The sequence below is a fragment of the Rhinoraja longicauda genome, chromosome 24, assembly GCF_053455715.1.
Source record: "Rhinoraja longicauda isolate Sanriku21f chromosome 24, sRhiLon1.1, whole genome shotgun sequence".
NCBI classification, from domain to species: domain Eukaryota; kingdom Metazoa; phylum Chordata; class Chondrichthyes; order Rajiformes; family Arhynchobatidae; genus Rhinoraja; species Rhinoraja longicauda.
In genome coordinates, this window is record NC_135976.1 from 36,090,058 (window position 1) to 36,104,265 (window position 14,208).

At 45.8% G+C, this 14,208-nt stretch overlaps 1 protein-coding gene across 3 annotated transcripts in view; it reads left to right on the forward strand.

Annotated features, from left to right (window-relative positions):
• The window catches only part of LOC144605184 (membrane cofactor protein-like), a 30,713-nt gene extending 20,340 nt beyond the window's left edge, over positions 1 to 10,373 (forward strand). Inside the window, exons 8-13 of one of the 3 annotated variants that reach the window (XM_078420275.1) lie at positions 1,819 to 2,001; positions 4,771 to 4,956; positions 5,881 to 5,910; positions 7,410 to 7,485; positions 8,227 to 8,334; positions 9,925 to 10,373. In XM_078420275.1, coding sequence (XP_078276401.1) covers positions 1,819 to 2,001; positions 4,771 to 4,956; positions 5,881 to 5,910; positions 7,410 to 7,485; positions 8,227 to 8,302 — 551 coding nt within the window. In that variant the 3' untranslated portion in view covers positions 8,303 to 8,334; positions 9,925 to 10,373. The remainder of the gene's footprint in view (positions 1 to 1,818; positions 2,002 to 4,770; positions 4,957 to 5,880; positions 5,911 to 7,409; positions 7,486 to 8,226; positions 8,335 to 9,924) is intronic. The other 2 variants (XM_078420277.1, XM_078420278.1) reach the window with 2 other exon arrangements.
• Positions 10,374 to 14,208: the final 3,835 nt, after the last annotated feature.

Below are 14,208 nucleotides of genomic sequence, written 5' to 3' on the forward strand. Positions count from 1 at the left end.
GAACAACAATCTTGCTCTCAGCGTAGGCTAGATCAAAGAGTTGATTGTTAACTTCAGGAAGGGAAAGCTGAGGATCCATGAACCTGCCTTCATTGACTGGGCACCTGTGGAGAGAGTGGACATGTTGAAGTTCCTTTGTACACGTCTCTGAAGATCTATCCTGGGCCAGCTCACTGATGCAATCACAAAGAATGCTCATCAATACCGAATACATGCTGAGTTTGATAGTATACAGGCGAGGGCATTCTGACTGGTTGCTTCATGGTCTGGTTTAGTAGCTTGAAACCCCCAGGTATAAAGGAGACTACAGAGAGTGGTAGCTATTGCCTGATCCATCTCTGGCATGGACCTCCCCACCAGCAAAGCGATCGACAGGAAGCGCTACCTCAAATAGGCAGCTAATATCAAAGACCCAGAACACCCTGGCCACACTCTCCCATCTCACCACTACCATCGGGAAAAGGGTGTGGGGGACCAAAAACAGTGACTTCCAGATTGGGGAGCTGCTGCTTCCCTGTAATAATAATAATAATGTATTTTATTTATATATCGCTTTTCATATACTCAAAGACGCTTTACAGAGATTTAGAGAACATCAAGCTCTTGAAGACGGCACAGTATGAACCACAAGCTTCCTTCGACAACAATCATCAACCATAGGCTTCAGTCTGTGTGCTTTGGTTCTGTACTACCATGGTCTGGTTAGACCTAGTCTTCAGACTATTCATTTACTATGATTGATTTATATATATATTTATTTACATTAACATGCCTGTAAAGTTGCAGCAAGAACCAATTTAATTGTTCCGTTGCCAGTACATGTGGCAATTAAACACTCCTAACTTTACTGGAATACAAAAACAGGGATGTAATACTGAGGCTTTATAAGGCAATGGTCAGAGCACATTTGGAGTGTTGTGAGCAGATTTGGGCCCCATATCTGAGGAAGGATGTGCTGGGTCTGGAGAGGGTTCAGAGGAGGTTTACAAGAATGATCCCAGGAATGAGTTGGTTAACAATAGACAATAGACAATAGGTGCAGGAGTAGGCCATTCAGCCCTTCGAGCCAGCACCGCCATTCAATGCGATCATGGCTGATCACTCTCAATGATGAAAGTTTGACGGCACAGGGTCTGTACTCGTTGGAGTTTAGAAGGATGAGATTTCATTGAAACCTGAATAGTGAAAGGCCCGGATGGAGTGGAGAGGATGTTTCCACTAGTGGGAGAGTAGGACCACCCATGGTCAGCCATGCCTGAGGGAGCCTAAGAAGAAGAGAGTAGGACCAGGGTCCACAGCCTGAGAATGAAAGGACGTATCTTTAAGAAGGAAATGAAGAGGAATTACTTTCGTCAGAGGGTGATTAATCTGGAATTCATTGCCGCACACGGCTGTGGAGGCTGTTAATGGGTATTTTTAGGGCAGAGGTGGATAGATTCTTAAGTAGTACGAGTGTCGGGGGTTATGGCGAGAAGGCAGGAGAAGGGGGTCCAGAGGGAAAGGAAGATCCGCAATGATAGAATGGTGGAGTAGATCTGTGGGCTGAATGGCCTAATTCTGCTCCTACAACTAATGGACTTCAACGGGAATCAGACGGGCTTTTGTGCCAGACATCAGGAGATCCCTGTAAATTTATCGCATGTCTGAGATTCCTGCACACGGATGACTAATGTGTGACTCAAAGGGTTAATCTTCCTGGGTCCGTTTGTCAGCTTCAGCTTTTGTTTTTTGGTACTTCGATAATGTCATGAATGGATCTGGATGCTTTTCATTGCTTTTGGATGTCCGGTAGAAACACACGCTTTGTTCTTCAATTAGATATTAAATGTCAGCTGCCCAAGCTTTCTGAACATGTCAACATCACAGCAGGATTTGGTCCTATATATAGATACGAGGACACAATCTCCTTCACCTGCAGTGATGGTTATGTGATGGATGGCGAGAGTGTCATTAAATGTGGAGGGAGCGGTGAATTTGTACCCTCACCGCCCACCTGCAAACGTGAGTGAACCATTCCTAAACTAGAGGCTAGAGCTGCATCTGCAGTGAAAGGCAATTCAGAGTAAACATTGCGTTTCGGTGGCTTGCTGCTCTTAACTCCAGCAAACTCATTAAAAGTTGAGCTTTTGTGATTCGAGTAAAAGAAATACTGCTCACATTTCTAAATGCGATCCATCGTTGCTATTGTTTACGGACACATTGGAAAGTAAATATTGCTGATGTTGAAAGTCTGACATACAAACAGCATGTGTGGAGAGAGAAATAGTTCATGTTTCAGGTCGGTGACCAAGATGTAAGCAGTGCCGTGCAGCAGAGATCTATGCTGTGATCTCAGCAGTTAACACATTGTATCAGTGTTTTGGGCGTTATGTTTGGAGAAATGCATTGAATATATTTGGTAAACAATGAATAGAACAAGTACCTCAGTCATCGCCTACAGCCCTGCTTTCATCACCATCATCCCCTCTAAACCTAGAATTAAACGCGTACAACTGAACCTCGAGTGTGCTCAGCTTCTCCGTGTAACTCAGGCCTTCATGTCCTGGAAACAACCTTGTAAATCTTCTCTGCACCCTTTCCAGCTTAATGACATCTTTCCAGTAGCAGGGTGACCAAAACTGAACGAAATACTCCAAATGAGACCTCACCAACGTCTTATCCAACTGTAACATAACATCCCAACTTCTAAACTCGAGTCAAGAATGTTTTATTGTCATATGTCCCGAACAGAACAATAAAATTCTTACTTGCAGTATGACAGATATGTTATTATCATCGTATATTCAATACCCTGATTGATGAAGGCAAATGTACCAATTGCCGCCTTGATCACCTCCTCTACCCGTGACGCCACTTTAAATGAATTATGTGCGTGTACTCCTAGATCCCTCTGCTCTACAACACTCCCCAGGGCCCGACCATCCGCTGTGAATGTCCTGCCCTGGTTTGACTTCCCAAAATCCAAACCTTCGCACTTATCTGCATTAAAATCCATTAACTGTTCCTCAGTTACATTTTCTATTTCTTTTCCCCAGTTGCTAATTTTACTGTAAAATGTCTCTGTGTACAGAGTACGTGAGGGAGCTTGATAAATTGATTGGATGGCCCGGAACAACAATCTTGCTCTCAGCGTAGGCTAGATCAAAGAGTTGATTGTTAACTTCAGGAAGGGAAAGCTGAGGATCCATGAACCTGCCTTCATTGACTGGGCACCTGTGGAGAGAGTGGACATGTTGAAGTTCCTTTGTACACGTCTCTGAAGATCTATCCTGGGCCAGCTCACTGATGCAATCACAAAGAATGCTCATCAATACCGAAATACATGCTGAGTTTGATAGTATACAGGAGAGGGCATTCTGACTGGTTGCTTCATGGTCTGGTTTAGTAGCTTGAAACCCCCAGGTACAAAGGAGACTACAGAGAGTGGTAGCCATTGCCTGATCCATCTCTGGCATGGACCTCCCCACCAGCAAAGCGATCGACAGGAAGCGCTACCTCAAATAGGCAGCTAATATCAAAGACCCAGAACACCCTGGCCACACTCTCCCATCTCACCACTACCATCGGGAAAAGGGTGTGGGGGACCAAAAACAGTGACTTCCAGATTGGGGAGCTGCTGCTTCCCTGTAACCATCAAGCTCTTGAAGACGGCACAGTATGAACCACAAGCTTCCTTCGACAACAATCATCAACCATAGGCTTCAGTCTGTGTGCTTTGGTTCTGTACTACCATGGTCTGGTTAGACCTAGCCTTCAGACTATTCATTTACTATGATTGATTTATATATATATTTATTTACATTATCATGCCTGTAAAGTTGCAGCAAGAACCAATTTAATTGTTCCGTTGCCAGTACATGTGGCAATTAAACACTCCTGACTTTACTGGAATACAAAAACAGGGATGTAATACTGAGGCTTTATAAGACAATGGTCAGAGCACATTTGGAGTGTTGTGAGCAGATTTGGGCCCCATATCTGAGGAAGGATATGCTGGGTCTGGAGAGGGTTCAGAGGAGGTTTACAAGAATGATCCCAGGAATGAGTTGGTTAACATGATGAAAGTTTGACGGCACAGGGTCTGTACTCGTTGGAGTTTAGAAGGATGAGATTTCATTGAAACCTACTGAATAGTGAAAGGCCCGGATGGAGTGGAGAGGATGTTTCCACTAGTGGGAGAGTAGGACCACCCATGGTCAGCCATGCCTGAGGGGGCCTAAGAAGAAGAGAGTAGGACCAGGGCCCACAGCCTGAGAATGAAAGGACGTATCTTTAAGAAGGAAATGAAGAGGAATTACTTTCGTCAGAGGGTGATTAATCTGGAATTCATTGCCGCACACGGCTGTGGAGGCTGTAAATGGGTATTTTTAGGGCAGAGGTGGATAGATTCTTAAGTAGTACGGGTGTCGGGGGTTATGGCGAGAAGGCAGGAGAAGGGGGTCCAGAGGGAATGGAAGATCGGCAATGATAGAATGGTGGAGTAGATCTGTGGGCTGAATGGCCTAATTCTGCTCCTACAACTAATGGACTTCAACGGGAATCAGACGGGCTTTTGTGCCAGACATCAGGAGATCCCTGTAAATTTATCGCATGTCTGAGATTCCTTCACACGGATGACTAATGTGTGACTGTCAAAGGGTTAATCTTCCTGGGTCCGTTTGTCAGCTTCAGCTTTTGTTTTTGGTACTTCGATAATGTCATGAATGGATCTGAATGCTTTTCATTGCTTTTGGTTGTCCGGTAGAAACACACGCTTTGTTCTTCAATTAGATATTAAATGTCAGCTGCCCAAGCTTTCTGAATATGTCAACATCACAGCAGGATTTGGTCCTGTATATAGATACGAGGACACAATCTCCTTCACCTGCAATGATGGTTATGTGATGGATGGCGAGAGTGTCATTAAATGTGGAGGGAGCGGTGAATTTGTACCCTCACCGCCCACCTGCAAACGTGGTGAGTGAACCATTCCTAAACTAGAGGCTAGAGCTGCATCTGCAGTGAAAGGCAATTCAGAGTAAACATTGCGTTTCGGTGGCTTGCTGCTCTTAACTCCTGTAAACTCGTTAAAAGTTGAGCTTTTGTGATTTAATAGTAAAAGAAATACTGCTCACATTCCTAAATGCGATCCATCGTTGCTATTGTTTACGGACACATTGGAAAGTAAATATTGCTGATGTTGAAAGTCTGGCATACAAACAGCATGTGTGGGGAGAGAAATAGTTCATGTTTCAGGTCGGTGACCAAGATGTAAGCAGTGCTGTGCAGCAGAGATCTATGCTGTGATCTCAGCGGTTAACACATTGTATCAGTGTTTTTGGCGTTATGTTTGGAGAAATGCATTGAATATATTTGGTAAACGATGAATAGAACAAGTACGTCAGTCATCGCCTACAGCCCTGCATTCATCACCATCATCCCCTCTAAACCTAGAATCAAACGCGCACAACTGGACCTCTTTCGTTCTGATTTCTTTGGCATCTCGACTCTTTGGTGGACCACAGTGGGACCAAAAGGAGGGACTGGGTCTATGGGTCCAGTACTGGGTCAATGGGTCAGGTGTCATCTGTGGGCAGTTAATGTTTCTGATCCAGATCCTTCGGTCTAGATCAGGGGCATCGGCCCAACCAACCACCCGCCCACTTTCCTCTCCAGATGCTGCCAGACCTACTGATTTTTTCCTGCTTCTGTCTCTTCCTTACGAGAAATTCCAGCATCCTCAAAAGCCGGCCCTGTTCCTCTTCCCACAGATACTGTCTAACCTGCTGAGTATTTCCAGCGCTTTCTGTTTTTAGAATTCCAACATCTGCACCTTGTCCTGTTTCTTCACTTGCTGGGGCTGCATGGTTGCAACTTTAATCCTTTTTTGTTCCTTCACAGGTCCAAGTATCAACACGACAATTGTCATTGGTAAGTTTGGAAAGCCAGATAATTCATGCTGTTCTATTTTTTTATCATTTTTGTTAAACATGCGCAAAGATTGACACAATTTTGGTATTGGTACTTATTGTCATGCGTACTGAGATACAGTGAGAAACTTCACACAGAGGGTGGTGGGTGTATGGAATCAGCTGACAGGAGGTAGTGGAGGCAGGTACTCTAACAACGGTGGACAGGTACATGGATAGGGAAGGTTTAGAGGGACAGATGGGACTAGTGTAGATGGGGCATCTTGGTCAGCAAGGGGAAACTTGTGCTTAATTTGTTTGGCATCTTTACATCAGTTTGAACTGTGGAAGGGCTGTGTGTGTTTGATGTAAATGTACAGCTTGTTATTTGCTACTTTGGGCCCATCAGCAAGGACATGGCAAAGATCAGGTGCAGAGTTAATGAGGACAGCATATACACAAAGCATGGCAAGGCCCTGGGGAGTGATGTAGAGCAGAGAGCTTCAGGGAACAAGTAGAAAGTTCCCTGAAAATAGGGCACCACTTGTCAGGGTGGTGAAGATGGTGTATGGCATGGCTAACTTCATTGGACAGGACATTGAATACAAGAATTAAGACTTGGTGAGACTGCACCTGGAATATTGTGTGCAGATCAGGAACCCGTGCTACAGAAAGGATATGATTAAGCTAGAGAGGATGCATAAAATATAGCGAAGGATGTTGCTGGGACGATAAGGCTCGAGTTATATTAAAGCCTGGATAGGTTGGGACTTTTTCCTTGGAGTGTAGTAAGGTGAGGGGCGAGCCCATGAAGAGATTTATAAAATTGAGGTGAAAGATGGGGTGGGTAGTCAGCATATTTTCCAAGTGGAAAGTCTAAAACTAGGGGGCATTGATTTAACGTGAGAAGGGAAAGATTAAAAGGGACGGGAGAGGCAGGTTTTGTACACGAGGGTTGGAGCTGCCGGAGGAAGTGCTGGCGGTGGGAACAGTTACAATGGTTAAAAGGCCCTGCAGTCAGTCTGAAGCAGAGTCTCGACGCGAAACGTCACCTGTCCATGTTCTCCAGAGATGCTGCCTGACCTGCTGAGTTACTCCAGCACTCTGTGAAACGTCACCTGTCCATGTTCTCCAGAGATGCTGCCTGACCCGCTGAGTTACTCCAGCACTCTGTGAAACATCACCTATCCATGTTCTCCAGAGATGCTGCCTGACCCGCTGAGTTACTCCAGCACTCTGTGAAACGTCACCTGTCCATGTTCTCCACAGATGCTGCCTGACCCGCTGAGTTACTCCAGCACTCTGTGAAACGTCACCTGTCCATGTTCTCCAAGGATGCTGCCTGACCTGTTGACTTACTGCAGCACGCTGTGAAACGTCACCTATCCATGTTCTCCAGAGATGCTGCCTGACCCGCTGAGTTACTCCAGCACTATATCAATGTGAACATTGAATTGTGTGTCCAAGCTGTCACTGAAATTGCCATTCTCACATTTGTATTTCACTTTTTTGTTTTGAAAGTGTGTGTCTTGGTTGCAGTCGTCATTGTGTCGATCCTGATTGCTTTTGCCGTAATCCGCTTTAAGAAGTACAAAAGGTGAGATATGTTTTATATTGATTTATTTTGTATTTGCTGGATGCTGTATAATTTGATGGAGGGAGGTGGGATTAACTTGAAAAGACATCTTGGTCAGCATGGACGAGTTGGGCCAAAGGGCCTCTTTCCCCTCTACATATCTATGCCCTAATTTCCCAGCAATTGGCATATTAAAGTTCTGTATCGTCTCTTCCACAGAGCTGGAGTCCACTCTGGTTTTGACTTTGTATTGTCACGTGTACCGAGGTACACTGAAAAACTTTGTTTGGGATGCTATGCAAACAGATCAAATATACTATACATAAATACAATCAAGTCAAACTAGAGTTCAATAGAGAGCAAAGGGGAAGATACAGAGTGCAGAATATAGTTCTCGATGTTGTAACACAATGGTTTAGGTCGGGACCCTTTGTCGGACTGTGTGACGTTTTGGGTCAGTGTTTTGTTACAATTGAAACTGGGCTGAAACATGCAAATTAAGTGCATGGTGTAGTTGCGTCTTGTGATCTAGATAGCGCGAGCAGTGAGAATGAGAAGCCATTTTAATTGATGGAACTATTAAAAGAAAACTACTACACAAAGTGTGTCTGTAGATAGACGTCAAGGCAACACAAAACATAACAGTCGTTGCCCTTCTGACTCCACGCTGCGTTACCGCAGCACCTTGTGTTGTACATGTAACGGGCAGAGTGGGTTTGAGGAGCTGTAGTTGACCCATGCTCCTGTTTATCTTCATTCCAGGAAGCAAAAGAATTTGAACCGTGACCCTGACAGTGGACAAGTGGCTTTCAGCCAGATGAAGCCTCTTACTGCATAGTGATGGAAACAATTAAAAACACAAATCAAAAGGTGCATCTCATAAACTCTGCCATTCGGTTTTCAGTCTTGATTAGGGCAACTTTAAACGCGACTTGTGATTTTGTAAACCTTGAAGGTCACTCCCCAGGGTAAAAACTCCCATCCTGCTTAGTATATCGTCACGTGTACCAAGGTACAGTGAAAAGCTTTTGTTGTGGGCTATCCAGTCAGCGCAAAAACGATACGATTACAATCAAACTGTCCACGGTGTACAGGTACAGGGTAAAGAGGTTGAGTGCAAGGTAAAGTCCAGTAAAATGGCCAGTGTGGGCAAGTTGGACCGAAGGACCAGTTTCCACGCTGTGTGACTCTAAGTCTGAATAAAGATAATCTGAGGGTCTCCAATAAGGTAGATAGTAGCTCAGGACTGCTCTCTGGTTGGTTGTTGGTGGGATTAAGTGTCTCCTTATGGCTTGCACTCTCCGATCCCAGTAATCTGGTGAATCTTCTCTGCGTCCATTCCAGCTGAATGAAGCCCCTCCTACAGCAAGGTGACCAACAGCACGGCATAGTCCATGCATGGCCAGCGACACTCCCTACAAACCTGTACACTGTACCCCATGCATGGCCAGCGACACTCCCTACAAACCTGTACACTGTACCCCATGCATGGCCAGCACACCGTACGCCATGCATGGCCAGCACACCGTACCCCATGCATGGACAGCACACTGTACCCCATGCATGGACAGCACACTGTACCCCATGCATGGCCAGCACACCTTACCCCATGCATGGACAGCACACCGTACCCCATGCATGGACAGCACACCGTACCCCATGCATGGACAGCACACTGTACCCCATGCATGGACAGCACACCGTACGCCATGCATGGCCAGCACACCGTACCCCATGCATGGACAGCACACCGTACTCCATGCATGGACAGCACACTGTACCCCATGCATGGACAGCGACACTCCCTACAAACCAACACACCTTACCCCATGCATGGACAGCACACCGTACCCCATGCATGGACAGCACACCGTACCCCATGCATGGACAGCACACCGTACTCCATGCATGGACAGCACACCTTACCCCATGCATGGACAGCACACCGTACTCCATGCATGGACAGCACACCTTACCCCATGCATGGACAGCACACCTTACCCCATGCATGGACAGCACACCGTACTCCATGCATGGACAGCACACCGTACCCCATGCATGGACAGCGACACTCCCTACAAACCTGTACACTGTACCCCATGCATGGACAGCACACTGTACCCCATGCATGGACAGCACACTGTACCCCATGCATGGACAGCACACTGTACCCCATGCATGGCCAGCACACCGTACCCCATGCATGGACAGCGACACTTCCTACAAACCAGCACACCGTACCCCATGCATGGACAGCGACACTCCCTACAAACCAACACACCGTACCCCATGCATGGACAGCACACCGTACCCCATGCATGGCCAGCGACACTCCCTACAAACCAACACACTGTACCCCATGCATGGCCAGCAACACCTCCGACATTGTTGCTGTCACTTTCTTAACTAAACTCGTTCCACATGTTAGACTTGGCCCTAATTGTTTGTTTCCCCCCATAGGTCAATAATTTGAACAGATGTGTTGAACTGGATTAATCACGTCTGCAACGATGTTGAACCGAAACTGCTGTGTGCCGCGTTGGATAAGTATATCCCAACGCATGAACCCCGCTGAATTATTCCAAATGTCCTTGATTTTAAAAAGAATGCAATTGTTGTAAATCTATTGAAACTGAGTGCATGGGATGTCAAGTTGCACCAGGCCAGATACCAACCCATTCTTGCAAATGGAGGGCTGTGAAATTTAGATCAACTGCAGAAACTGTGGAAGTGATTTTTTATCTTTATAATTGAGTTTTGTCTGGAAACATATTTTATTTAACAATTGCAAACTAATGCACTGGTTCCACTGAATCTAAACATAGCACAAAAAGTAAGGAAATTTGTGTTTGGTAGATTATTTCTTTGTTGTAACAATGCTTCTTGGCAATAAATCTTATACCGTTGGAAAGCCTGTTTATTTCCCTTTTAAATGGTGCCACATTTGTAAGGAACATGCATTTGTGGGATGAGCAGCAGAGCTGAGTATATGGGTTGCGCCCATGAAAAATTTGCCAAATCTTCTCTGCCAATGCCAAACAGCTTATTCTGCCATTGACTCTTGTTCGGTGTTGTTTGGTGGATTGGATGATTGAAGTCTGAAGAAACAAGACATATTGGCAATTTAACAATTTATTCATTTAATAAACAGGAGCCACAGTAGCGTGTGGAAGAACCATACACAGCCATAACAGCCTGGCACCTCCTCCTCATGCTGGTCACCAGCCTGGTCACACACTGTTGTGGGATGGCATCCCATTCTTGTCAGCACCTGGGGGTACCAGAAGCTCAAAACAAGAGTCAATAGCAACCAGAATAAGCTGTTTGGCATTGGCAGAGAAGATTTGGCAAATTTTTCATGGGCGCAACCCATATACTCAGCTCTGCTGCTCATCCCACAAATGCATGTTCCTTACAAATGTGGCACCATTTAAAAGGGAAATAAACAGGCTTTCCAAAGGTATAAGATTTATTGCCAAGAAGCATTGTTACAACAAAGAAATAATCTACCAAACAAATTTCCTTACTTTTTGTGCTATGTTTATAAGAGCTATTTAAGTTATTTTTGTCAAAGGCTTTTGTTTATTTCTAAATTCATAATATGGAATTTCTCACAAGAAACCAATTACTTTTTGTTAGATTATATTACTCCAGATGGTACAGCTTGTTTTGATTGTGCTGTGTAAGAGTTATTTTGGATCCAGTGCCAGTGTCCCATTGTTCAGATAGTTTGTGATGTGTGAGACACATCTGGGCAGATGTTAGTTGGTCAGTGTGGGGAGTGCATGTATTAATCATGCAGACTGGAGCATCTGCCTATCTTAGAAACCATTCCAATCTCACAGTAAACATACGTTAATAAAACTACAACTCCTTCACAAAATAATGTTAACTTGTACTTTTAAAACTTGAGAACTTTGGGTGAGTGCCATGCTTTGGATGAAGTTTTTTTTTTCTTGGCCAAATTGATGCTGGAAACATTGATCTTTTTTTAATTTCCCAAGTTATCTGGCTTTTTGCGATTTTTCTGGTGAAATGTGTAAATAGCATTACTCATCGTTGAGGTTGTGCAGCGTGGAAACGGACATGAAGTTGTGATTAATTCACGTGCAGAGGTCAATAACGTGGCTGTTACTGGAGTGGGCTAGTTGATCGAGCAAGGGGCAGGTCTGGTAACACCCTGATGTGAACTCTCCGCCCCATCGCTCTCGTGGTTGGTTGACACTTGGGGTGATGCACACATTTGTACCGTCCGACTGCAGAATGAGCTGTAGAGGCTTGAGCTTGGTGTAAGTGCCGGTATGGTCTTGGTGGTGGAGTAACTCAGCACGGACACGCCAATGATCAAAAATAACTTCACACTGTTGTGTTGCCTGCTGAAGCTGCATGTTACCTGTCAGTGGAGTGTGTACCAGGCCACCCAGACCGACACCTTTCAGTTGCTCACCACTTCAACAATGCTGTTTATTTGAGCTAGAGGAGCAGCCCCTTTATTCCGTCTGGGTGGTCTACAACCTGATTGCATGAGCGCTTATTTTTTTTATTTCAGGGTAACCTGTTCCTCCCTTGGACCCTCTGTTCACCAGATCATCCCTTGCATATCCCGCCCTCTCGCACGCAGCTGCCTCCCTGTCTGCCATCTCCCACCCACCCCCCTGCCAACCCCAACCTTCCCCATCTATCCACACGCACGCTCCGGTGTCCCACCCCATTCCCCCACACACACACGGTCCTGTGTCCCACCCGTCCCCACACACACGCGGTCCTGTGTCCCACCCGTCCCCACGCACACACGCTCCTGTGTCGCATCCCATTCCCCACACACGTGCTCCTGTTCCACCCGTCCCCCACACACACGGTCCTGTGTCCCACCTGTCCCCCACACACACACATGCAGCAGTGTCCCATCCCATTCCCCCACACACACGCTCCTGTATCCCACCCATCCCCCCCCTCCCCACACCAAGCTCCTGTGTCCCACCCGCCCCCCTCCCCACACCAACCTCCTCTGTTTGCTCCCACACACCACTTTCCTTTCCCATTGGGCTCTATCACCTGTTGCTCCTGAGCTCCTCCACCAATTGTGTCCCAGTTATCTCTCCCCTCCTGACTCCCCATCGCCCCTCCACACCTGGATCCACATCATGTGCCAGCTCCTGCCCAACCCCTCCCCCTTGCCTCTTTGCACTGGCCCTCTCCCCTCCACTCTTCCACCGCTGAGGAAGTGCCGCCTGTCCATTCCCTCCACGGATGCTGCCCGACCGGCTGAGCCCCTCCAGCTGCTTGCTTTTTAGTTCAAAAGCATAAAGTTTGAACAGCAATGTTTATACAGGTAGGTTGTAGATAGGAGATACCCCAGCACTTTATACTGCTTTATGAAGAAAATTAAATTTTGCAGTGATTGCTCTGAATTTAATTCATTCTTTGCCAATTGACAACATTAACATGATTTGATATGTGTACGTAATCGCCAGCTTTGTCTTCAGTTAAAAGCTGCAGATGTAGAAGACAGTGTATGAAGGAACTGCAGATGCTGGTTTAAACTGAAGATAGATGCAAAAAGCGGGAGTAACTCAGCGGGTCAGGTAGCATCTCTGAAGAGAAGGAATGGGTGGCGTTTCCGGTCGAGACCTTTCATCGGATCCAGAATGTCACCCATTCCTTCTCTCCAGAGATACTGCTTGTCCCACTGAGTTACTCCAGCCATTTGGTCTACGGTGTAAAACGCAAACCTGCCTGATATCAGGTGCAGCGTTACATGCTTCTGTCCAGATAGACGGTGTCATTGACGGCTGAGGTTGGGTGCGTGTGTTAACTCTCAATACCGGCTGCTCTCCATGGGTCCTGTACTGCAGCCGATTGGGGGGGGAGGGTATTGATTCTCGAGAGGAACAGAACTGGAGTTTTGAGGCCAAATGTTATGGTTTCCAGTGAGGGGCAGTGCATGAGAAGGGTTGAGGCCAGGAGAGTTGTGAGGCGGCACTGATGGAATTCCCAACTTAACCAGACCACGGTTGAGAAATCCTTTGGATCCAAGTTGGTGAGAGCGATTGAAGCAAGCAGAGGATTTGTGTTGTTGTCTATTCCTCCTGTCTTACTGCTGTTGATTAAGGGTTAATTTGTCGCCTGGGTTGCAGGCATAATGCACATCATGACCTTAAGAACTTCTTTATAAATTCCAAGCTGCAGTGGGATTGAGCTCTTGGCTTGCAACTTCGTTTTTCATTTTATTATTATGAACCAAATCGTGCAAAAAGAACTACTTTATTTCTACACCTGTAGTATTGGCATCTTAAAAAGAAAATGTTGCATCTGTTTTTCACCCAATGTTGGTTATTATTAAAACTACGGTGGAAATGACAATTTTTGTTTGTGTGGAGATGTGTTGTGTGCATTGTAGTGTGTTGCAGCAAGATTGTGCCTAGCCTGGTGCAAAGGTCCAGGTACATGTTCTGTTCCCCTGAGACAGTTGGGCAATGGGTGGACCGGAGCCCGTGCAGTCTCATGCCTTTACATAGGATGTGACCTGTTTATGATGCATTATGCTTACTAAATCAATTGTACACTATTAAACAGACTTAACGTCAAAGGTCTGTAAAGTTCCGAATGTAATGACGACAGCCAAACTTTCAAAACACAGATGCTCCTCGACTTACGATGGGGTTACGTTCCAATAAACCCAGCGTAAATTGAAAATATCGTAAGTCGAAAATACATTTAATACACCCAACCTACCAAACATCA